The 26,982-nt window shown below is 30.2% G+C and overlaps 2 protein-coding genes across 2 annotated transcripts; one reads left to right on the top strand and one right to left on the bottom strand.

Annotated features, from left to right (window-relative positions):
* Positions 1 to 361: 361 nt before the first annotated feature.
* LOC105779820 (ABC transporter B family member 27) lies at positions 362 to 6,842 on the bottom strand. Its single transcript, XM_012603758.2, has 17 exons — positions 6,633 to 6,842; positions 5,747 to 5,821; positions 5,614 to 5,649; positions 5,449 to 5,523; positions 4,554 to 4,678; positions 3,776 to 3,875; positions 3,421 to 3,592; positions 3,217 to 3,335; positions 3,013 to 3,123; positions 2,768 to 2,912; positions 2,443 to 2,575; positions 2,204 to 2,279; positions 1,886 to 1,951; positions 1,682 to 1,789; positions 1,128 to 1,235; positions 820 to 1,017; positions 362 to 732 (listed from the first exon to the last, which is right to left on the bottom strand). The coding sequence occupies exons 1-17, from the start codon at positions 6,714 to 6,716 to the stop codon at positions 529 to 531; spliced, it is 1,935 nt and encodes a 644-aa protein (XP_012459212.1). The 5' UTR covers positions 6,717 to 6,842; the 3' UTR covers positions 362 to 528.
* Positions 6,843 to 23,546: 16,704 nt separating this feature from the next.
* LOC105780569 (receptor-like protein kinase FERONIA) lies at positions 23,547 to 26,237 on the top strand. Its single transcript, XM_012604965.2, has one exon. It carries the CDS (start codon positions 23,624 to 23,626, stop codon positions 26,183 to 26,185), a length of 2,562 nt encoding a protein of 853 aa, XP_012460419.1. The 5' UTR covers positions 23,547 to 23,623; the 3' UTR covers positions 26,186 to 26,237.
* The last annotated feature ends 745 nt before the right edge of the window (positions 26,238 to 26,982 follow it).

Raw genomic sequence — 26,982 nt, 5'->3', positions numbered from 1 at the left:
CACAATTAAAACATTTGAATATTTCACTTGACAATAATTAAGATTAGTCCCAATTGTAAACAGTTCCAATTATTGGAATACAATTTTACTTTTCTATTAAGTGTTGGGTGCAATTCAACAATTTCTCTTTAACCACATGGTTAATATGCTGCTCACCACCGTGCAGTTTAAGCCACTTAAGTCTCAGTTAAGGTGATGTAAGTTTTCCGGTTGAGAAGATTCCACTACTTTGCGCAATAATTTGTTTCAGGGAATTCAGCCCTGTGATATATGAACCTACTTTGTTTAGCATGTATTCTGCAGAATTCTGACATTCATGTCCCCTAAATCTAACAATGACTCTTTCTTTCAACATACCATATATCATAAATGGGATATTTTATTTCAGAAGTATCCTACGAGTAGTCTTATAATGTCAGCAAGGGAACTATAATATATGTAAATATATATTTATATTTTCTGACAATGCCAAGGATATAATACATGGTGAGCAGAACAAGTATATGGACCTTGTTTACCATTTTGGAACTATATTTTGGTGGTTGGTCCTTGTAGTTGCCTCCTAACGAGTGCTGTGTAGATACCATCCTTACAGAGAAGATCTTCATGTGTGCCACTTTCGGCTATCTCTCCGTTGGATATGACGGCTACAGTGTCAGCACTTTGGACTGTTGATAGCCTGTGTGCTATGACCAGAACAGTCCTACCCCTCATCAATGAATCCATGGCGTCCTATATGGTGCAAGAAAAAAGTAAGGATTTTATTTGGATAGAGGGCATGATTAGATAAACAGATAAATGGAGCAACTTCAGTCTCACCTGGACAAGGTATTCGCTTTCGGCATCCAGTGCACTTGTGGCTTCATCCAACAGCAACACTTTTGGATTCATCAATAGTGCTCTCGCAATTGCTATTCTTTGCTTCTGACCTCCTGAGAGCCTCAAACCACGTTCTCCAACGACTGTTTTATACTTTTCCGGAAATTTGTCTATGAATTCATGAGCATTAGCCATTTTCTGCAGCATTGTAGTTTATCAGCATACATGCATACACAAACCAAAATCCAAGAAGATGGCTTATAGATATTGGTCAAAGAGGAAGAAGTTAGAACATGATCAGAACTCACAGCTACAGATTCTATTTCTGAACTGCTTGATTTTCCACTGAACCCGTAAGCGATGTTCTCCTCTATAGAACAATTGAAAAGAACAGGTTCCTGGCTGACTATACTTACCTGCATTCCAGAAAGGCAAGAAGAATAAGGGTGTTAAAGAAATCTCGGGCATCAAAATGATCAAGTATTTGTGAAAGCCATAGATAATTTAATGCGATTATTGTATCTAGAACATGAATACAGAAGGGTGAAATTATACAATTTAAATAACTGTTTACACATTTCCATCCAATGGCCGATATAAAGCTTAAACCATATATTCATTCCATTCTAGTTTGAAATGACAAAAGCTGCGTGCCAAGTGAGAAACTGTAAACAAAGCAGATAAATAAATGCACTGCTGTTGTATTAAAAGGGTGGCCTAAATTAGAGGTGGCAAACTGGTGGGTTCGAATAATGTTGCTATTGAAATGACACCATGGTAATCTGTTTCCTGTTGTGAACTTGACTAGAGGTTTTATGAAAGCTATGCAGATATCAAGAGATTTCGGAAAAGCGAGGACTACCTTTTTGTGAAGATATTCATGAGATATTTCCACTAAAGGAACTCCATTTAACAAAATCTCTCCCTTCAAAGGATCGTAGAATCTCTCAATTAAGTTTGCAATCGTGGTCTGCAACAGATTAAGAAATTTAGGACATCAACTATTAAAATACTCCAACAGAGAAAAATGGAAAAACAGTAATAGGGAAAGGGATGATGATGTTACTTTTCCACCACCACTTGGTCCGACAAGGGCAACTTTCGAACCAGGTTTTAGTTTCAATGTTATTCCCTGCAATACAAACAGTAATCTGTTTCAAATCATGCAGTTCGAGAATCGTAAAACCATGACTTAAATTGATCTCCTAAATAACAAATGTTCTTTCTCTATCAGAATTCGTTGGCCAGAGCAATGCCAATCTATGTACTTCAATTTTACCCTTGTTTTACTGTGATCTTCTTCAAATTTATCATGTTACAAATCCTAAAAGGGCAGGCCGACTAAAACAAATCCATCACCATGGCATAACAAGGGAATCGTTACCTTTAGTATCATATCACTCGGTCGAGAAGGATAAGCAAACCACACATCTTTCAATTCTACATCTCCATCAGGATTTCTGCCATTGAGAATACAACATCATGGACTATAAGCAATCAATGTCTTGACAAAAATGGTATTATGAGGTAAGTTTATGCTTTTGATTTTCAATGTTAGGAAAACTATCTAGTTACTGCCTTAAAACTGTTGGACTTTTAAAAGTATATTGTAATATGACTTACCCTTCTGGACACTTGTCCCCGGATTTCGGCATGCTTGACACACGATCTAAGAGCTGGAAAACCCTCCTACTTGCGCCTGCAGCTTTCATGGCAGTTGAATATAACCCGGACAAAGAGGAGACTGCAGATCCAACTGCAGGCGGAGAGAGATACTATATAAAAATTTTGGTGGCAAAATTCTGCCAATGAAGGCGGTAGATTTGTAAATTCCCGGATTGGTTAAGCTTGGAATGTTGTTTACCACATATCAGCAATCAAGAGATGAAATTATTTAACCATCATAAATAAGCAGAAACTAAGCAAAACTTGAACATTGAGGAAGTACCAGTGAGGCTATAGAGGATGAAGGATGTGAGAGAACCCACAGTCATAAATCCTGTTATTGTCAAGTAGGCACCATAGAAAACTACGGCCATAACAGAAAATGTGAATGCAGCATTTACTCCTCCAAAGAATAGACCAACTAGTTTCTGTTGAAGAAAACAATACAAGTTATGCAAAGTTTAGCTTCCAAACATACGCGTGACAGGAAGATAGAGAGAGAGCAAGCTTTAGCATCCTGAAACTCACAGCTTGTTTTAGTCCGAGCTGCAGTGTCTCGTCAACTTTTTCAGTGTAATTTGATATTGCAAAACCTTCTTGAGCAAATGATCTAACTGTTCGAATGGCTCCAAAAGATTCCTAAACATTAAAGTATCTCATGAAGGATATACTATCAAATAATCAATAATAACGTTAGTGTGATAGTAGAAATCAGAAATATTTTATATAAACCTCAGCAATTGAGGATGCTACTGCAGCTGCTGCTTGTGTTTTGTGTGAAAGTTCCTTGAGATAGCGTCCAAGTCTTCGTATAGCAACAGAAATAACCGGTACTATAGCCAATGATAGCACTAACAGGAATAAAAACTACCATGAGCACTCTGCTTATCTGATAGAGGAATCAATACAAAAAAATGAACAAAAAAAATCACATACACGTTAATTTCCAAGATGAAGAAAACATGAAGGCAACACCAATAGAGGCGGTTGCTAGATTCCGGAGTGCCTCTGAAAGATTAGTTGTTGCTGCATTTTTTATAATCTGGGTGTCCTCAGATAGCCTGCTGAGGAGTTCCCCTGTTCGAGTAACATCAAAGAAGGCTATTTCCTGTTGGAACTATTTTAGGATCAGTTTTGCTGAAAATCAAGTTTCAAGAGAAGGCTGATTCAAGCTATGAGCAGAATAACTATCAAATCATTGGTTACATGAACCATCAATCTTAATTCTTAAAGCTGGGTAATCATTAACTGGCAATATCATATAACTAGTAGCTGATCTAATTGGCCTGACCTGATGAATAAGATGACTGAATAAATCTCGCCTAAGGCGAGCTACAACCCTTTCACTGGCAGAAGAAAAGAGCCATGACCGAAGTGCTGTGGACACAGACCTAAATGGATGAGAGAAAAATAACTATAGTGTCAAACTTTTGAAGCCAAAAGATCAAGTAATGTAGTTTATAATGTTGATGCATGAATATGGATGCAATAGACTAAGGAAATAGAGATATAAAATTCCTAAAAAGGAACTAGTCTTCAACTAAATTACATCATCATAGAAGTTTATTATAGAATCTGATTCTTAAGACAATATTTTCAGGTTCAGTGTATGTTTTTGCAAATCTTCAAACCTTCTTGAAATGCAAAAACTAATTGACATTTTAGCAGAAACTCTGCTATAAGATCAATATATACAATATAGTAAGCAAAAAACATGAAGACAAGCTGAGATAATGCTGTTTTTAAGATAATCTATGACTAGACCCTGAGTTGTATTTTTTTCTTGAAGCATTTCAACGGATAAGTTGGTCTCATGGAAACATCAAAATCTCACAATGATGTGAGGGTAAGGGAACACTCATTATCTATCTCTCTCAAAAATGAAGGAGCATATGAAATGCTACAAGAAAAAGGATTGTTTCTTTCCAACTTAAGAAAAGTCGAAAACCAGATAAACCATAACTATCTCATATATCAATGGATGCCCAATTGTTAAAATAGACAACTATGAATAAAACCATAACTAGTAGAACACTGGAACCTGAAAATCACAAAAGGAAAAGGAATACCCTATTACAACGATCAGCACAATGTATGTTACAGTATTCTTGACAGCTTCCAGGGCCTCTGATTGCTGTTCAGGTGTCCTTATATCTCTTGAAACAATGTCTATGATCATTCCACCATATTTAGGCTGCAATAAAAGCAATTTGACATAATGCAAATATGAGGAAACAAGAGTAAGGGCAGGATAAAACCTTATTTCACGGTTAACTTCTGCTCTTGATTTCTAAATGGTTTCATATGAACATTTCCAGCTTACTGGGAAATAGAGTTTGAAGTGAAAGAATTCCTTTGATGTTACAATTTTTGCTTGCATACTATTGTGCCGAACAGAGAAAAATAAAAAAATACAGTATGTTTGAAGGAGCAATTCATAATCTTGCACGACGTTACATTTCTTTCACTCTTTAGAAGGCAACAATATTTCACAGTGTACTATGCCATGTAAAAGAAGACACTGAACATAAAGATGTGACAATCTCCAAAAAATGGGTTACCATCAAAGGTGAGCTGTTTTAAGGGGGAAACTGTTAAGAGTTTACATACATACATCATGATGAATTTTTGCATTTTGTAGTTTTAATTCTAATCAGGGTTTATTTCTACAGTAGAATTAGAGCTATTCTGGATGATGGAAATACAAATGAAGGGCCATGGAAACACAACACTCGAAACAAAGGGAACTGGACAAATGACTTTTTTTTAAGCATAAACAGTCAATGATGAGCCAATCCTATTCCTAAAATGTGCTTTGTGGTTAACAGCAATGAGTTTGTACTCATTTTTCATCTCAAATAATCATGGATCATGATCAAAATAAAAGGTAAATAAAGGAATTTTAAGAACAACAAAGAAGATTCGGGGCATTATGAGACTAAAGTTTGATAAGAAACAACATACAATCAAGAGATTTGTAGTGGATGCTATCAATAATGCAAAGGTGGCAACAAATATCTTCCCAGCATCTGGCTTTGCCTGAAAATTGAAGGGAAAAAAAGCATTTCAATGCACATTGATGTTAGAACTCCATGCTTAGAAATGATGGGAAACAAATCCATCACTAACCAGTGCAAATACTCTCCAAAATCCAACATTGACTGCCTGAAAATTTCAAAAGGAAGACCAAAAATCCTTAAGTCCCCCCAAAAAATTTGCTAATTGGGAAATAAAAATGTAGGAAAATAGCTTCAAATATCACCTCTTCTGCATTGCCTTGCTCAAGGTCTGACAGAGGACTTTCAGCTGCTTGTTGCCCATTTGTTTGCTTACTTGCCTGCACAAAATAAAGTGAATTGTTTCCACTAAACCAGTGTTTGTGTGAATTTCTTATATTAAATTGCAAAATAAAAATATGTTTTAAATAGTCTTCTTCTAATGTTGTTTCAGCATTTCTTTTTCTTTTAAGCACCTCAAAAATTAAATTAGAAAAAGCGAACAGATTGTAACTTATGTTAGGTATCTTTCTTGGTTCAGTGAAATAATCTCAATTTCCATTTTCCATTTTATGCTATTCATTCTTTTTCCTCTCAATATTTCACTTTCATTAACTAAAATGAATACTAAGATAAGAAAAGCTGGTCTTCTAAATTCTATAAAAATTCTTTTGAAATCTGCATAAGATAACTAAAATCTAAAGAGCTGAGTGAAGAAGAAAACCAAATTATCACTTACTTAAGCCTAATCTAACTAAAGAATTTGATGTCATAGACCATTAGAAAAATAAAACTAATCAGAGTCTGGCTCGACATGATATGCTTGATTCCTTTTAAGTTTTTTTTTCATATATTTGGAGCATAATATTTTCATAGCTACATCTAAATATATATATATATATATATTATATAATTAAGAAATGAAAAATTGGGCTAACATATCTCAAAAATCAAATAAACCCACTTGATGGAGAAAACAAAAAGACACGAAAACGATCATATAAATTCAAGTACTACCCTTTGCAGGTTGCAGGCTACAGATTCCCATAAAAACAGAAACAAACATTCTTTTATTGTGAAGGAGAATCACCAATAAAAGAATCCCAGAAAATTAAATCAAATTAAATTATAAAAAGAAAGAAGAAAACCAACCTCCTTGTTCAAAAGAGGCGTTCTTTCACTTCCAGAATTAGAAATGGAGTTTGAAGTCTCATCTAAGCTCTGTTCCTTCCCCATCAAAACACTCACCACAACAAAAACACCGGAAATGGGAAATGGGACTTCTTTTTATAAGATTTTGAGCAATTATAAAAGAACTTGGGATTTTTATTTGGTCCACAGCATTCGTTCTGTTAGTGTCAACTTTCCAACGTCTTTGTTTATTGATTTATTCCTGTCAGTGCATAAAAAAATATTATATTATTTGCAAAATTTTCCAGGGCAGGTTTTTTTACTACCAAATATGGGAATTGAATTCTAGATTTCATGTCGATTAACTTGAATCCCAAGTAATTTTATCATTAAGCTAATCAACTATATGTTGAATTTTTGGATATTAATTTTAATTATTTTATTTAAAAATTATATAGTAGTATCATCCCAATAATATTAATTACCATTAAAAAAATGATATATTACTCTTTTTCATCTATTGTTTTATAGTAGTATCTATTATTATGATACTTAAAATTAATACCGTTAGTGAATGCTAAGACAACTAATGAAAATTCGATATGTGGATTTTTTTCCAAATAACCTATTTCATATGTATAATATAAGATTATGTGAAAAGCTAAATAAACAAAAATTAAATTAAATTTAATTTAATTTAATTTAAAATAAATAATTAAACCTCAACAATATCTGATTAATTAAAAATTAAATACTAAATTTACGTAAATAAAAAGTCATTTTCTTCGCTTAAAATAAATACTAAAGTGATTTCCTAAAAAAACATTTGAAATCAATTTTCCTTCACATTAAACATTAATGGCATAAGTTTGATATTAATTTTCTTCAATTATTTTTCAAAACTTTACTTTTAGGAATTTTGTCTTAAATAAATTTTGGAAAAATTTTGGCAAACTTTTTAAAACCAAAACTTTAACTTTTGTGTAAGAAGATATTCAAATATGAAAAAAAGCCTTCTGTTTTTTGTAAGGTATAATGATTTATTTGATCCTTTAATTTTATAAAAAATTCATTTTAAATTTTTTGTTTTTTAAATCTTAAATTTACGTTTTTAATAGAAAATTATCATTTTTTAAACTTTATTGACATTGCAAATACATGGATGACATGTCAATATTTAATTTTTTAATTTAAAATTTCAAAAAATATAAAACAATTTTTAAAAACTAAAATCATTAAAATTATTAAAAATATTAACTTTTCCATAACCAACAAAATTAATAAACATTAACTTTTCCATCAAATGTTGATGTGTCATATAGGTGGCAATCCACATGCATGCCACGTTAACAAAATTAATAAACATTAACTTTTTTATCTATTTTTGGGTGATTTGATAAAAAAATACAATTTCAAAGGTTAAAAGAGGCGAAAAATTAAATGAAGAGACAAAATGAATTTTTTCGTAAAGTTGGAGGGCTAAAAAAATTATTATGCTTTTTCCCAATACTGCAATACTGCAAAGGCTCGATTAATTAGACCTAATGTTTTTAAAAGGTTAAAATATGCCATAGGTCCTTGTATTATTCTCAAATTTGGAATTTAATCCTTTTATTTTTTAAAGAAATTTAGCCCTCTATTTTTAGATTTCAAAATTTAGGTCTAACTATTAACACTATTAAGATTATTTTGTTAAATTCATGCTCATCATAACCCTATTCTTTTAATTATATTACTACCAAGTAAGTATTTTTTTTTATTTCAAAATGTCACGCCAATAAATTTAACCAAAAAAATAATGTTAACAATTGGACTTAAATTTTAAAATCTAGAAAATAAAGGGACTAGACTTCTAAAAGTAAAAATATATAGACTAAATTTTAAATTTGAGAAGAACTCAGAGACTTATTGCATATTTTAACCCAATTTAAAAGGGGTTTACTTAATGGCCGGCCACATATTACCTCCCTAGGTTGTGGATATTATTATTTTGTGCTTTAAAATATATGTGGTGGAAATGTCCATGGCAATTGGATTCCTTGAATATTCCACTCTACTTTTGATGTTAAATTGAGACCTTTAGTATGATGTGTTTACGAGAGATTAGTCAACTTAAGCACATGGATTAAGATAAAATAATGTTGGTTAAAGTATATTTCAAGTCCCTATATTTTTTTATACATTTAGAATTTTTATTTTAAAATTTTAAAATTCATATCCAAGTTAACCTCGATTCTTTTATATAAAATTTAATAATGATTGTTGTATAAATTAATGCATACATTTGTGTTATATTCTTACTTTAAAATAGAAATTTTTCTATTTAAGTCTTTTTGGATTCGCCCTTATTTTGAATGAAAATTTTCAGCTCTGGATTTCCACTTCTATACGTAAGGGTGTTCAAACGGTCGATTCGGTTAATACTCTAACAGAATTACTCGAAATGTAAAAATTTGTAACTGCTAACAGAATCGAAGTTTTTTTCAAATGCATTAACCGAACCGAAATTTATATATTTTTGTCTTTTGGTTAAAATAAGTATAAAACATATAAAAATATATATTGCTAATGTTTATTTTATTTTATTTAATAGTTCAAAAAACTTTAAAGGGAAGTGAAAACAACAAATAAGACATTAGAAATTCTACATAAGCCGTAAAAGTTAACAACCAAACACTGAGTCTTGAAAACAACAAATATTTTAATTAATTGGTTAATTCGATTAATTAACTGATTTTAAACTAAATTAACTGATAATTGAAATTTCAAAAAATCATTAATTAATCTGAACTAAATTTGACCATCAACTGATTAATCGAATTAGATCGATTCGATCGGTTAATTCGATTTTTACTGAACTGTAAACACCCCTACATATGTGCCCCGCATAGGAAAATATGCCACGTGTGATTTTTTACAGCTTTTTTTTCATGTCTTTGTTTCATTTTTTGCATTTTTCATTTTATTCATGAAAGATTTTTAAAAATAGAAACAGTTTTAGAAAATAAATAAATTAAAAAAAATTATATTTCTTTTAATTTACATATTTTATACTTTTTAAGCCTCAATAGAAAAAAATCTTTAAAAAGTTTTAATAATACATTAAATATTATTTTATTAATTTTTGAATTTTTTGATTTTTAAATTAATTTCCTTAAAAATTTAAAAAACTCAAAATTAATCAAAGTTTTACGTTATTTTATTAATTTTACTTTTAACAAAATTATATTTTTGAAAAAATTTATGCATTCATTTGTAATTAATTTGCTCATTACATTTATTTTATCAAATAATTTGAAAGTTTATTACTTTATGATAAACAATATTTTTCTAATTGAATCGATGGTTGAACCGATCAAATTACTGGTTCGTTAATCATATTAAAAAATAAAAAATTATGTTCAGTCAATCTTTTAATTGGTTCGACCAATTCTTACTAGTTGGGGTTCAATCAGTTCGATACCTTTCTTTGGACTGATACCTTGGTTTATTTCCAGTCTAACCAGTCCAATCTGATTCAAACATTTATTTATTTTTTAAATTTATTTAATATCAATATCAATATCAAATTTAAATTTATTATTATATTTTTATATATTTTTTGAACTTTTTGGAATTAGGATCAAATTGAGAATATTTATAAAATTTGAGGGTTAATTTTTAAAATTATAACTAAATCAATATAATATATAAAAGTTGGGGCTAAATTTAATATTGTACCCATTTTTTAACTACCACATCAACTTTTTATTTGTGATTTTAACAGAATAATCAAAATGATTGAACTATGTAACGTGTGTGCTTAAATTATAAACTTTTTATTTTAGGTGCCTAAAATGAATTTTTTTATAATTAATTGACTATTTATATAATTTACTATTATATGTTGATTTCATAATTATCAAGCATAAATTACTTTATTTTAAATACTTTTAATTTTGATTATAAATTTATGTTTTATATAATCGAGTGTTCAAGAAATTATAATTTCTTTTTAGGTGACATCATGATTGTTACGATTGCATGTTAGTGGGTTTATATGTTCCACGTGTAAGTAAGTTTTATATTATTATATGTTCTATATTAACACTTTTTGTTTTTTTTTTTTGGAGTTTTGTAGGTTTACCAATCGAGTCACTCTCGACTCTATCAACTAGGTTAATTGGCCGAAGCTCTCAACAAAAAATAACAGATAAAATTCTATCGAGGATAATATCTTCGTTGAGAAATTAATCGACTGTTTTCCGAACCATCTTTAAAAACTTATTTCGGAGGAGTAGACCCTTCACCATACCATTGGTTCTGTTAGTGTCAACTTTCCAATGCCATTGTTTATTGATTTATTCTTTTTAAGTGCATAAGAAAATATTATATTATTTACAAAATTTTCCAGGGGCAGGTTTCTTTTTAGTACGTAGTAGATGAAGTCATACCCATGAAAATTTTTCCTATTAAAAAGTTATTTAATAATAATTATAAGTGATTTGAAACTTAGATATTAAGTTTTTATTTGTTGTATTTAAATATTAGATAAAAGTATGAGAAGATACAAGCATCATTTAACAAAAAAGTGCATTAGTCTTTTTCCAATTAAGTTGATACCCGATTAACCTGTGTTACCAACTTAATCGAAAATTTTATAATAATTATAGATTACAAATTGAGGGAAGGCATGATAATAGCAAGGTTTGAACCCTGGTCTCTCAAGTGGCAACAAGAGCTTAGTCATTACTATTTTATGTTGTTGGCCCAAATGGGTAGAATTCAGTATGATGGGAAGAGTATGCATTTGGTATGCTTGGGAGAAAGTAGAGTAATCTCTTGAATAAATATGAATTAGGAATTTTTGTTTCGGAGAGATTCACTTATATCAATATAAAATTAATGTAATTTTATACACTTCGTAACTTTCTATAGGATTATATTTTGAAGCAATCTGAATTTTACATCGATGTAAGTGGATCTTTTGTAACTTTTTACATGCTTTTGTTTGGGAGGATGCTTATAGCCATATATTAAAGAGAATGAAAATATTGTGCCAATTTAATGTTTTCTTGAAGGAAGAAATTATTGTTCTCAAAAGAGAAAAAAAACTCAGAACCCTAGTCCAAGAAAAGAATGATGCTTTCAAAGCAACCAAGAAAGAGCTAAATGACGCCAAAATTATCTTAAAAAAGTTTGGAGGCCAAAGTGAGAAACTTGATGAAATTTAAGCTACGCGGTTATTTGAACCAGCCCATAAAAGGCTTGGTTATATTAATAAAGGTAAGAAACCTATTATTTCAACAAGTTTTGTTAAAACTAAAGATGTGAGCCCAACCCAATTTCAAGTTCATAATATAATATTTTTCTTTTATATATATACATATATGTAATTTGTATTATCTGAAAACTAAATATATTATATATGATGTAAATATCTAACATATGTTAAAGTTTTTTTTTTTGTGTTCAGGAATTTAATAAAAGATATATAGATATATAATAGTAGTAAAAGATATATAAATATTGTAACACCCCTAATCTGTATCCGTCGCCAGATTAGGGTTACAAGGCATTACCGGAAATAACACAGTTCTGCACAGTCATTTATCAACATTTTTTTTGCACATATGAAAAACATGACCGAATATAATCATTCATACTTAATTAAAACATTCGAAAATATTATACTAATTAATAAGAAAGCACATGCGCGACCTTAATAATAATACTACATGATCGAACCTATATTTTATGAACTTTATACATGCTCTTGACATGGTAAAAACAAAACCATTTATGAATACCATTACTAATATATGGCTAACCAACTTCATTGACAAATTTGCATGTTATCAATTTGCAGAAATTAGCTCAATTTATACCATTTTCATACAGCATAATAGACAAAAATTTAAACACAAACAAGTATTACCAAAAGACCAAATTTCATTAATAAAAATAAATAACCAATATAATCGCTTCCCATTTGATCAAAATAATCATCTCACAAATACAAATACCGAATCAAGACATGCCAATTTCGCAAGAATCATACCAATCTCATATGCTTTGTATTATGCCAAAACGTCACTTATAAAACCAATTTGTTTTCATCCATTTAGCAAACAAAACCTACTTAGTAAAATATCATCATTTACCAATTGAAACCATACCTAAATAATTCAATTCGCATTCAATACATACTCATCATTTCACTTCAAACCAAATCAAGGTATAAAAATCATATTAAGCATTTCTCATTGTCGAAACATATGATCAAACATCACAAACATATATGCTATGCATTAAGCTTATCAACTTAAACTAATTTATAAGACATTCAAATCATTACTCAACTAAGACATATAACTAAAACACCATTTATCAAAATCATCACAAAATGAACATAACACATAATGCTTCCATACCAAACCAAACATTTTCAACTCAAGCCATATCACATAGCTTGATCAAAACCCCAAAATTCATACCGCATTCACCGACATAAATGACCATATAAATCAACCCATAAACTAGCTTATACATGCCATATTTACAATATTTACAAGTTCCAAAAGTACCAAAAATCATCTGGATAGTGCGATAGCAAGTTTCCGACCACGCCCAAAATCGAGCTAGCTTCCAAAATCTATAGGACATAGAAAAATGCACGGAATAAGCATTAAGCTTAATAAGCCCGTATAATATAGAATTAAACTTACCAAATTAACATTTACCGTTAAAGCAATTAAAACTAACTCATTTGTCCACAAAGCCTATTCACATCACCATTCAAAAATTAGTCATTTCACATCTATATATTCATCCGTTCATAAGGATGAAATCAAACATATAACATTCTTTTGACTTCCAAATTCATTCCTCAATTCATATAAATCATATATCATAGCATCGATCCAAGTCAAATAGCTAAATGAATCGTGTCATCCATATAATTCATATATATTCATATAACAAATAATCTATGAAAATCATGTATTCCATGTAGTTTATAAACCATGTAAATCATGTAATTTATAATCCTTGTAAATCATATAGCTCTTATATTAAATAATCTTTACAACACATATAGGTATAATGCTCGTTGAACCTACGGAAATATCGAGGGATACTCGGGTGATACACACTAACTGTATAGATCGAAAATCCATCAATTCATTGTAATTTACGCTCTTTCGAGCCATGATCAGTATGCTCCTCCTAAGCTGGTAAACGGTAAGCTCCGTAGAGCTGAAACGGTAAGCTCATACGAGCTGTGGTGAGTTCGCAACAAATGCCGGAGCTCGACCAAATGGTAACCCTAGTGATATGTCACTTGTATCCTACAACTTTCTACGGTTCAAACGGGACTCGGTACTTATTCGGAGTACTTAGCCAATAGGAAATTCAATTTAATATTTCAATACACATTCATACAAATATTCAATTCAACCATTTAAAATATATAACAAGTTCGATTCTAATTATATACGAACTTACCTCGTATTTGCTCGGATACTTTCGTCTACCCGTCTAACTTTTGTTTTCCCCGATCAAGTTCCGGTATTTGTTTATCCCGATATATATATAAATTCAAATTTAACCCATTTATTCACCAAATTGTTCAATTCAATCCATATACATATATTTTGGCCTTTTTACAAAATAGCCATCATATTTTCACATTTTGACACTTTAGTCCCTAATTCACAAAATCACAAAATATACAAAATTCTTTATACTTATGCTTAGCTGAATATTCATGTATTCCATACAAACCCATATCTTTCATTTATTCACTTTTCTAACCACCACATTTCTATCTTTTACAATTTAATCCTTAATGCTCATTTTTGTAAAAATTCTCTTTATAAAACCTGTATATCTATTAACAACCATCAATAATCTAGCAAGAAACTTCAAACTACACATGTATTCAACAATGACATATTTCAAAATCACCAATAATTTAAGAAATTAAGGCACGGGCTAGCTAGATTGAGCTGCAACGAGCTCAAAAATATAGAAATCATTAAAAACGGGACGAAAATTGTACCTTAATTGATAATCTATGCTTGACTGAATGCAAAAGCCCTAAAATGACTTCTTTCTCTTGTTAAAATCGGCATGAAGAAGATGAATGAACCATTATGTCATTTTTGTTTTAATTAATTTTAACTTAAATATCATTTTACAAAATTAACCTTATAAAGTCAACATGGAATTCACATTTTATAACCCATAACCGTCCATCCATATAACTCATGGTATATTTACCATGCAAGGACTCATATAATTAATTCCATAATCATTTAAGTCATTTTACTAATAGAACTCATATTTTAAGCGCTACGCGATTTAGGCCTTTTTACTGAATTAATCATTTAATCGGTAAAACTTCTTTACGAAATTTTCACACGGTAATTCTTTCATGCTATAAAACTTATTAAAATAATAAAATAAATATTTTGACTCGGTTAAGTAGTCCCGAAACCACTGTTCCGTTCAAACTCAGAAACAGGCTATTACATATATAATTATTAAATATTAAATAAAAATAAGGGTAAACTATCAAAATAGTCATTTTTATTTACTTCAGGTTATATATTAGTCACGTATGTTTGAAATGTTACGTTTTAGTCACTTATGTTATCGCGTTGTAACATTTTAGTCACTGAGTCGTTAATTGTCGTTAACGGTGTAACGACAAGCTGACGTGGCATGTTAAATCATCATTTCAAATGAAAATTTTAGGTTAAATTATACAATCGATTCTTATATTTTTTTCGTTTTGAGCAATTTAATTTTTTTCTTTTATGTTTTCTTAACTTTCTTTTCTTTATTTTCCATTCTCTTCTGCTTCTCCCTCTGTTTTCCTCCCTTCTCCATTTTCTTTTAACGTAGTTTTTATATATTTTCCATTTGTTAAAACTAGTCTCTATACTTTTATTTTTTTGAACAATTTAATTTTTTCGAGTGGGGCCAGCTTGTGGACTAGTTTTAACAAATGAAAAACATAGAAAAACTGTGTTAAAAGAAATGAAGAAGGGAGAAAATAAGAGGGAGAAGGGAAGTAGAAGAGAATGAAAAAAAAAAAAGGAAAGCTAAAAGAACATAAAAGAAAAAAAATTAAATTGCTCAAAAAGATGATTTAATGTGTCACGTCAACTTACCGTTGCACCGTTAATAATAATTAAATGCTCAATGACTAAAATGTTACAACATGATAACGTAAGTGACTAAAATGTAACATTTCAAACATAGGTGACTAAAATGTGTAACATGAAATAAACAAAAGTGACTATTTTGATAATTTACCCTAAAAATAATTATATTTAAAAAATAAAAATAAAAGTTACCTTAAACCAACTTGAGTTATATTTAGAGGTGCTCATGGGCCGGGCCTAGAAAAAATTTCGGCCAGCATCCTAGGCCCGAGCCCAGCCCGAAATATGAGCCTAAAATTTTGTCCAGGCCTTGCCCAGGAAAAACCCTAAGCCCGAGCCCAGCCCGACCCGGCCCATTTTTTTAATAAACACTAAAAATTTATTTTAAAAATAAAAAATAAAAAAAGTATTTTAAAAATATTTTAAAATTTAAAAAAATTTATATTTATTATATATTCGGGCTGGGCCGGGCCGAGCCCGGGCCAAAAAAGTGGTGCCCGAGGCCCGGCCCGTTTTCTAAACCGGCCTCATTTTTTTGCCCAAACTCATATTTCGAGCTTATATTTTTACCCAAACCCTCTCATATTTCGGGCGGGCCGTTAGGCCAGGCCGAGCCGAGCCGCCCGACCCATGAGCACCTTTAAAGTATGGGCGAACTTAGTCAAAACTTCACCATTCATAATCATATGTTTTACATCTAACTATAGTTTGAACTTTTTTTTTTTGGTATATTTGAATTACATTTTTGCAATTAATAACTCCTTTGGTTACACATGTAATAATACAAAAAAAATGTTATTTATTATATAATTATGACAATAATTAGATATAAAATATAAAATAATTAATTTAAATTTAAATTTAAAATTAAAAGATAAGTAATTTTATTTTGTAAAAAGTAAAACCTCTATAGATTAAACTAAATTTTTTTCCTCTTTTTCAAACAAGTCATGCGAGTAACTGAAAACCATGCTAAAACAATAATATTAGCATAACTGTTTTGGTTTTAAGATGATTACGTGAATTTGATAGGTTTTATGATTTACTTTTGGGTAAACTATTAAAATAGTCCCTTTTATTTATTTCATATTACATTTTAGTTACTTATGTTTGAAATGTTACTTTTAGTCACTTATGTTATCGTGTTGTAACATTTTAGTTATTGGCGTTAATTGTCGTTAATAGTGTAACAATAAGCTGATATTACATGTTAAATCATCATTTCAAATGAAAATTTTAGGTTAAATTATACAATTGGTCCCTATATTTTTTTGTTTGAGCAATTTAGTTTTTTCGTTTAAGTTAAAAGAGATGGAGAAGTGAGAAAAATAGAGGAAAAGAAGAAGAGAATAGAAAATAAAGGAAAAAAAGAAAGTTAAAAGAAAAATAATTAAATTGCTCAAGATGAAAAAAATATGAGGACCAATTGTGTAATTTAATCTAAAATTTTTGTTTAAAATGATGATTTAATATGCCATGTCAGTTTACTGTTACACCGTTAATGATAGTTAATGGCTCAGTGACTAAAATGTTATAGCATGTTAACGTAAGTGACCAAAACGTAACATTTCAAACATAAATGACTAAAATGTAACCTGAGAGAAACAAAAGTGACTATTTGAATAGTTTACCCTTTACTTTTTTGAATGATGTTACCATTTTAATTGATGAAACGCAATAAAAAAAATATTTAAATTGCTTTGAAAACACATTCCATTATTTGTTATATTATATGCATACTTTGCATTTATGTTTTCTTTGCAAAATTGGTATATAGGATATTAGTCAACAATGGTCTAAGAAACTTTAAATGGTATGTTTTTTATCCAAATTCTCATTTAATTAATTTGATTTATTCTATTTATACTAATAATTTCTAAAATTTTATAAGGTTTTGTTGAGTAATATTTTACTTCTTTCTTATCGAAACGAGTATCAAGGCATTTATACATGTTGTTACTGGTACTATTACAGCTCATGATAGGGTCCCACTATTTTGTCTTAACTTTGTTGCCTTCAGTACTGTCATTCTCTATCCCTAATATTGACATTTTCTGTGAGCTTTAGGTTTGCTGAGCATGTGTCTACGAAGCACGCGGTCCTTTTTGCTCTTGGAACTAGCGTTCAGGGCGAGCTCCGTACTTGCTGGACGCATGTCTGGGTGGCATGTGGAGCACGTGGCACTTCTTGCGAGGTGAGATTGTAGCCTTCCCTAGGTCCCCACAAGTTGGGTTTGTAACCTTATCTTGCGAGCTGTACGTGCAATCCTGCCCTATGAGCTTGCTTAAGGTTCCTGCGAGCCGAGTCTATAGTATTGCCTTGCAATTTGGTTCGCTTTGTTGTAGACAATGCGAATAAAGAAAGTCATATAGTATCAATTTTAATAGCTCAGTGACTTAAATGAAAATATTTTAATAATTCAGTGATCAAATTATAACTTTTTTTAGTTAAGTTACCAAAACCAAAAGTTTACTATAATTTAGATTAATAATGTAGTTTACCCATTAAAATATTGTATTGTTATATCCAACAGTGAACGAGTGAAATGTCCGCTTATTACTTTTCAGCTTGGCAATCATTGTTCATTTATGCTTTCTTGTCTTTTTTGCCAAAATAATTATACTTGTATTTCTGCTCCCAATTAGAGTTGTGTATAGGCGGAGTGAGCCACCTAAAAAAATTAGGTCTGTTTTTAGACTCGATCTAGAAATTAGGTCTAAAATTTTGTTTAAATTCAATTCAAATAAAAATATTAAAATCTATATTTAGTCAGTTCAGATTAAAATTTTTATATAAAATAAATTTATAAAATATAATATAAAATTAAAATAATTACTTTTTACAAATGAAAAAATTAAAAAAACTTAAATATCTTTAAGATAAGTATAACTTAACGAGTAAATACCTCTAAAATAATAGAAAAAATTAATAATAAAATAAGAGTTATACAATATTCAAACAATAACAATAATATAATAATAATATAACAATGAAATAATAGTAAAACAATAGAAAAAACAATGGTAAAACTGTAAAAAAAGTAGCAGTTTTTTTTTTTTTTGTAAATTTGGGCCAAGTTGGACTCGAGTTAAAAAAAACTTACCCAAGGCACAATTCGTTTCGAAAATGAGCCTTATTTTTTTGTCCAAACTTATTTTTTAAGCCTATATTCTTACATAAACTCTCTCACTTTTCGAACGGACATTCGAATATGTATCTAAATAAATCTAGACTCCCATCATGACAAAATTAAATTATAAATAATAAATCTTTTCTGAAGATAATGAATTATAAGAAAATAGATTAGAGTGTGTAAGATGGAGTAAGCCACTTATTAACTATTGTAACAATAAGTAACTCATTTATAATTTGAGAAGCAACCATAGGATTGCAACATTTTCAATAATTGTTGGTTTTATAATTCTTATTTGGATAAAATATATTCCCAGTTTTATATTCTTTTATATTTGAGTTTTGGTACCTTTACTTTTATTTTTAATTTTTTTACTTTTCAAATTTTAAAAAAAGTTAGATTCAATTGTTAATATCATTATTATTATTTTGTTAAATTTGTTTGTGAGGTATTTTGAAATAAATAAAATTTACTTAATAGCCATGTAATAAAAAGAATGGTAAACTATCAAAATAATCACTTTTATTTACCTCAGGTTATATTTTAGTCACTTATATTTGAAATATTACATTTTAGTCACTTACGTTATCGCGTTGTAACATTTTAGGCACTGAGCAGTTAATTGTCGTTAACGGTGTAATGGTAAGCTGATATGACACGTTAAACCATCATTTCAAACAAAAAATTTAGGTTAATTTATACAACCGGTCCCCATAGTTTTTCGTATTGAGCAAATTAAAAATTTCCTTTTATATCCTTTTAACTTTCTTTTTTATTTTATTTTCCATTCTCTTCTTCTTCTTACTCAGTTTTCTTCCTTTCTTCATTTCTTTTAACATAGTTTTTTTATGATTTTCATTTGTTAAAACTAATCCCTATACTTTTATTTTTTTGAACAATTTAATTTTTCGAGTGAGGCGAGCTTGTGAACTAGTTTTAAAAAGTGCAAAACATAGAAAAACTACGTTAAAAGAAATGAAGAAGGGAAGAAAACAGAGGGGGAAGCAGAAGAGAATGGAAAAAAAAAAGAAAGTTTAAAGAACATAAAAGAACAAAAATATTTTTCTCAAAATGGATAAATATAGGGATAAATTGTAGAATTTAACCTAAAATACTCGTTTAAAATGATGATTTAACATGCTACATCAGCTTACCATTACACGGTTAACAACAATTAACAACTTAGTGACTAAAATGTTACAACACGATAAAGTAGGTGACTAAAACATAACATTTCAAACATAAGTAACTAAAATGTAACCCGAGACAAATAAAAGTGACTATTTTAGAAGTTTACCCTAAAAAGAATGATATTATAGTAGACATGAATTTAACAGAAAAGAAATTAACAGTATTAACAAGTGAGCTTGCAATTTTAAATTTGAAAAGTAGAGGACTAAATTCCTAAAATAAAAATAGAAGAATTAAATTTCAAATATATAACGAGTACAAAGGCTTGGGAGCAAATTTTAACAATCTTATTTCTTACCTATAACTTTCAAGTTTTCATTTAATTTTTTGTGCAAGAAGTTTTTTTTTTTTTACAATATTTAAAACTACTCATAATTCTTCCTAACCCCTTAAATAGGAGAATAAACGTACTTGAGCGCATTTGAACTCACGTCTTCTTAAACTGACAATAATGTCGATGGCAATTGAACTAAAACTCATTCGACTTGTCTAGCAAAATATTATTGTAAGTGTTTCCCTCCAAAGTTAGAACAATATAATTTAGAGATAAAATATGTTAATATTATATATACTTTTTAGAATTATTTTTGAATTTAAAGTTATATAAAAATTAAAATTTGAGGTTTCCAAATTAATTTCATATAATCAATTTAGAGATATTAACTCAATTAAAAATAAATAGAATTAATTGGTTTTAATAAAATCAAATCAAGTATTTACCAAAAAGTCTCTTATTTGCTCATATCCATATAACATAAAATAAATTATTAATCATTTATTTCAAAGTGAAATTAAATAAATGGGATAAATTTTAAAATTGTACATGAATTTTGGTTCAATATGTAGTATTATATTTGAAATTTGATTTTGTACAATTTTATACTAATTTTTTAATTTAATTCAATTTTATAAATTACTAAGATTATTAACGATATATCGTATTGAAATAATTTAGAGAGGTTTACTTTATAAAAGAAATACATGAAATTATCATAATCAAATCAAATTAAGAATTGGCTAAATTTATTTGTTAGTCACTGTACTTTATGAAAGTTGTAGATTTAGTCTATGTATTTTAATTTGATCAATTGTAGTCCTTGTACTTTTTGAATTTTGAAATTTTAGTCTTGATCCAAACAATAGCAGTTAAAGTCATTTGTTTGAATTCAATTATTAATCTTGTACTATGCATACAACTGTAGACTAGTCCATATTCTCCGACTAGATCATTCTAAGTCCTTATGCTTTTCATATTTTGAAACTTCAATCTTGACCTAAATAATAGTCGCTAATCTATTAACTGAATTTTTAGTGAGTAATATGTGGAAATAACAAGCTGACGTAGCATACACATGACAATTTGTTTGTTGTATCAAATTTTAAAAATAACAGAACTTAATGAATTTAACAATTATCATTTAATGAGGATCAAAATTTTAAAATTCAAAATTATAGGGACTAAAATGACCAAATTAAAGTACGAGACTAAATCCACAACTTTCATAAAGTAAGGAACTAATAGCATGATTTAACCTTAAGAAATTATAAAAAGATTAATCTCCTATTTGTCCACGAACATGTAAAATAAAATAAATGTATAATGTAACAACCCGCTTTTCAGTAGTATCAGAAACAGTGGTTTTAGGATCATAAATCCTACAAGTAAGCCCGTAATAATTATTAATTAACTTATATGAGTCAATTATAGTTTTATATTAAAATTTGAATTTGACAAATTCTAGTTTATGAACAAATAGATAAAGACAAGTGGTTTGTTTCAAAAGTCGAGTGATTTTTGAAAATGAGGTGTTGGGATATCGTTTCTATAAACCAAATCCGTAAATATTTAATATAAATATTTACTAAGTATTTATTTAGGTGTATCAAGTTTGTTCCGGAAATTTTCGTGATTTGATAATTAATTGAGTAAAAAGACTAAATTGTAAAGGTTGCAAAAGTAAGCTATTATTAGATTATTTGTGCTAAATGGATTAAATGTTATTATTGCAAGTGTTAATATGGAAAATTTCCACTTTTAAAAGATAGTGGCGGTTGGTGTAAGAATTTTTAAGTAAAATATTTTAATTATAATATTAAAATATATGTTAAAAGTAAAATAAAACTTAAGTAAAATAAAATAAAATAAAATACTATCATCTTCCCAAAATGCTAGAACCACCGAAAATGGAAGAGTAAAAACACCATTCTCAAGCTAAACATTCGGCCTTAATAAACCATTGCATGCAAGTGGCTTTCTCAATTATTTCTTGTAATTTTTACGTTTTTGAGATCGTTACAACTAGGTCCAGTTAACTCGTACTTCTGTTTTCGAAACTGTTAAAGATTTTAGATTTTTCCGTTAATGAATTTTTGTTATTCTTGATGTTAAGTGATGAATTTGAAGTGTTGATTAGGACTGTTTTGTAAAGTGATTTTTGATAGTTTTTAGTTAAAGGACTAATTTGATAAAATGTTAAAAATATACATGAAATTTTTGTGAAATTTCAATGAATATGGACTGTCCTAGTTTGTGAATAAATTTGTGAATAAATTCGGCTAGAATGGAAAATTGTAAAATTTTGTTAATTTTGGAATTTCGGGTTTAGGGCTAAATTACAAAAAGGTAAAATATTAGGGTAATTTTATAATTTTTATGAAAATATTAAATTGTGTAAATCTGATTATATAAGTGTTGAAATTTACTTAATTGAATAAAATTATTATATATAGATCGAGAAACGAAACAATTAGAGTTAGATCGAGGATAAACTAAGATATTAGATTAATTCTCGATTTCGTTTTTACAATTGTATTTGTCGAGGTAAGGTCATCTACACTTATCTCCCTTGAATATTTCTCTGGAGTTGGTGAAGAGTAGAGGCGTTCATATGCTGGGATGAATTCGGATCTAGGTAAGATATTAGCACACTTTATATCTGCCCAAGTCCATCCATATTTGCAAATAGTTAATCAAAACCTATATTAAGCACCAATATATATATACACACAAAAGAGGGGCTGGTCGTTCTGTATTTGTTTCCTTTTTAAAAATTATTTTCGCTTTGTATTTTTGGCTCAACAAAGAGGGGCTGGTCGTCTTAATAAAAAAATGATCGCGTGCATTTGTTGTTTAAAATACTTTATATTTTATCAAATAATAAAACAAACTTTAAATATAAACATAAAGGAATCATTTAAATCGGAAAAAAAAGAGAGAATTTTTATGAGAGAACCAATGAGAAAAACGTTTTCCTAATATTCTTTAGCACATGCAGTTGCCTGGAAAAAAACAAACATTTATTTAAAATAATTGAAGGGTTGAATTACAGATTAAGCATAATGGAAAGTTAGTAAAGTAGAAAACTTTAAATGGTGGGACAGAGTTGCCTGACCTCAATCATTATCAATATTAATGTAATAACAGAATATATACTTACAATTTGTTCCTACTTCTTCTTTCATACTAATTTATAAAACCCCAGATTTATATTACTGTAAAGGATGTATTTTTAGTCTTTGATCCTAATTGAGTACTGATGTTGTTTCTGGCGGTGCTCTTGTTTTTGCTTCAGCAAATTCTCACTTGTGCACAAATTTATATCCCTGCTGATAATATTGCTCTAGATTGTGGTTCTTCAACTTCAGGCAATTCTACAGCACCAGATGGTCGTGAATGGACCGGAGATAACATGTCGTGGTTCGCCGAGTCCGGTAGCCAATCAGTGTCGGCCAGTGTCGAAAAGCATAACAGCTCTTTCCATGTTGTGCCTTACATGACTGCTAGAATATCTAAATCCGAATTCACCTACATGTTCCCAGTTACTGCTGGTCAAAAATTTATCAGGCTCTATTTCAATCCTGCTCGGTACAATGGCTTTGACACCTCTGTCTATTTTTTCTCTGTCAAGGTAGGCCCTTATACACTGCTCAATAACTTCACTGCTTCCATTACTGCCGATCGTTCGAGGAAAGGGTCGTCGATTAGAGAGTTCTGTGTAAGCTTGATGCAGAATCAAACACTCAATGTAACTTTTACTCCCTCTTTGGAGGGTTCTTATGCTTTTGTCAATGGAATCGAAATCGTCTCGATGCCTACTAATCTCTATTACTCGACTTCAGATCATCACGGCATTAAGTTCATCGGTCTTGGCACACGTTTCTGGATTGATAACTATACTGCACTCGAGAATGTTCATCGTTTAAACGTTGGGGGCCCATCAATCACCGCTGCAGATGATACTGGCATGTACCGAAACTGGTACAATGACATTGATAATCTGATAGAAGCTGGTGTTGTTCCTAGTAATACTAGTCTTGAACTCGACTATTCTAACATACATGAGTACACAGCTCCTGCTAATGTATATGAAACAGCTAGATCAATGGGAAACAACAGAACAGAGAACTTGTTGTACAATTTGACATGGAGTTTACCGGTTGATTCGGGATTCAGGTACCTTGTTAGACTCCATTTCTGTGAATTTGATCCGGCCCCAGAAAAGACGAGTGATAGGCGATTCCGGATCTTTATCGATAACAAGACCGCAGAGCCAGCATTCGATGTGATCGAAACTGCTGGTGGTAAAGATAAACCAATCTATCATGACTATATGGTTATGATTGGAAACATTGGTGATATTAAGAGTGAATATTCCCTCTTTATAGCTTTGCATCCTAATAAAGAATTCAGTGCTTATGCAGACGCGCTTCTGAATGGAATAGAAGTCTTTAAGTTGAATAACTCCGATGGCAATCTTGGCAGACCAAATCCCGAGCCCAAGTTACCAGAAAAAGGCACCGAGAAAAAGAGTTCAAAAGACACGAAGAGGAAATTGCTTATTTTTATCGGTGTTGGTGGTATAGGCTTGTTGATTGTGCTTGTGTTAGTATGCTCCATCATTTGGCGACATAGAAAGATGAAGCAGTATGGTTCACACTATAAACCATCATGTTTTTGCTGCTTGCTGGATCGTTCCAAAGGGAAATCATTTGTCGGGGCGAAAACCTCATCGCTGCCTGATGAATTGTGTCGTCGGTTTTCACTAGATGAGATCAAAGCTGCCACTAGCGACTTCAATCAAGATTTGATTATCGGGGTAGGCGGTTTCGGCAATGTTTACAAAGGTTTCCTGGATAATGGTGAAACAATAGTGGCCATCAAACGCTTGAATCCAGAGTCGAAACAAGGTGCAAGAGAGTTCAAGACCGAGATCGAGATGCTATCCCAGCTTCGTCACATTCACTTGGTCTCTTTGGTGGGATATTGCAACGACAACAACGAGATGATCCTTGTGTACGATTACATGATCAACGGCACTCTCCGCGATCACCTTTACGACACTACCAACGAACCTCTAACATGGAAACAAAGGCTCAAGATATGCCATGGGGCAGCAATCGGATTGAACTACCTTCATACAGAGGTGAAGTATACTGTGATTCACCGTGACGTTAAGACCAGCAACATTCTCCTAGACCATAAATTCACTGCAAAAGTCGCGGATTTTGGCTTGTCGAAACTTGATCCGAAGCTCGACATGCTCAATACCGGTGTAAAGGGCACATGGGGATACTTGGATCCCGAATACGCTCGCGGTCATACATTGACCCAAAAATCCGATGTATACTCGTTCGGTGTAGTACTACTCGAAGTTTTATGTGCAAGGAAAGCTCTGGACAAGAGAGTATCAATGGAACAAATGAACTTAGCTCATTGGGTTAGAAAATGCATTGCTGATGGGACACTTCATCAAGCCATAGATCCAAAGCTGAAGGGAAAGATAGCTCCACAGTGTTTAAAGGTGTTTGTTGAAATTGCTGAAAGTTGCATACAAGAAATGGGAGTGAAGCGGCCATTCATGAATGATGTGATGGAAAGGCTAGGATTTGCATTGGAGCTTCAAGAAGCTGCTGATGCTGAGTTAGTGAAGAGTAATCATGGCGATGATCATTGCTATCCGGACATCATTTTTCCGGTCAATCCCTGCGATGATGTCGATTTCGAAGCTTCAGATTCTGATGTTATTGCAGTTCATAATCCCATTCATGATTCTGGGTCTTTTCTATCTTCTGATGTATCAAACACCAGTAATGCATAAGGATTTTGATTTTATGTATAAATTTGAGTCGCTAATATCTGTACTTTGATAAGATTCGAGATTTAGTCTTTAAGTGTTTTTTATTTAAAATATAAGTTTAATCATTAAAATCGTAAATAATTTTGTCAAAATTGGTTAACTTGAAATTTTAATTAAGATATCCTCATATGATGTATAATTTACAGAAAATAAGCATATTAAATTGGCAATTCTTGAAAACTACTAATGATGATGTTGATAATTATTACACTAATATTTTTAATTTGAAAAAAATAAGAGTATTGAATTTTAACTTGTAAAATATATGGATTAATATTAAATTTTATATAAGTATAGGGACTAACAACACATTTTTAACATGTGGTTTTTGACTTCATAATTGTGTCTTTTTATTATTTGCTATAATATGTATTTTCAAAATATTTGTTTTGGAGGTTACTTCAACACTGTCAGGTGTCAAGTTCAAGATAATATCAAATCATCACAAGAGTGAATGTTATTCATGTCACAAGTCATCGATTGCAAAATATAGTTAACACAACTTTAACTCACATTGATATCGAGTTTAAAGTTATAAAATTTGTGTTGCAAATTTATTTGCTCGTTGGCTCAACCAACCCATTTAATATATAGAAAGTGACAATTATGAGAGTCAAAATTCGCTTCTCTATATACCTCGGCTCATTTCCCTTCTCTTCCCACTAAATATTTTCTCAAACTTTCAAAACTCTTTAGAAAACCCTTATTATTTTCAAAAATTTTTTGGGAGAAAAAGTGATCATTTTAGGTTTTAGGAA

The sequence above is a fragment of the Gossypium raimondii genome, chromosome 4 (assembly GCF_025698545.1).
Source record: "Gossypium raimondii isolate GPD5lz chromosome 4, ASM2569854v1, whole genome shotgun sequence".
In the NCBI taxonomy this organism is placed as follows: Eukaryota; Viridiplantae; Streptophyta; class Magnoliopsida; order Malvales; family Malvaceae; genus Gossypium; species Gossypium raimondii.
The sequence above is the reverse complement of the archived record's forward strand: the minus strand, read 5'-3'. Positions and strand labels throughout refer to the sequence as shown.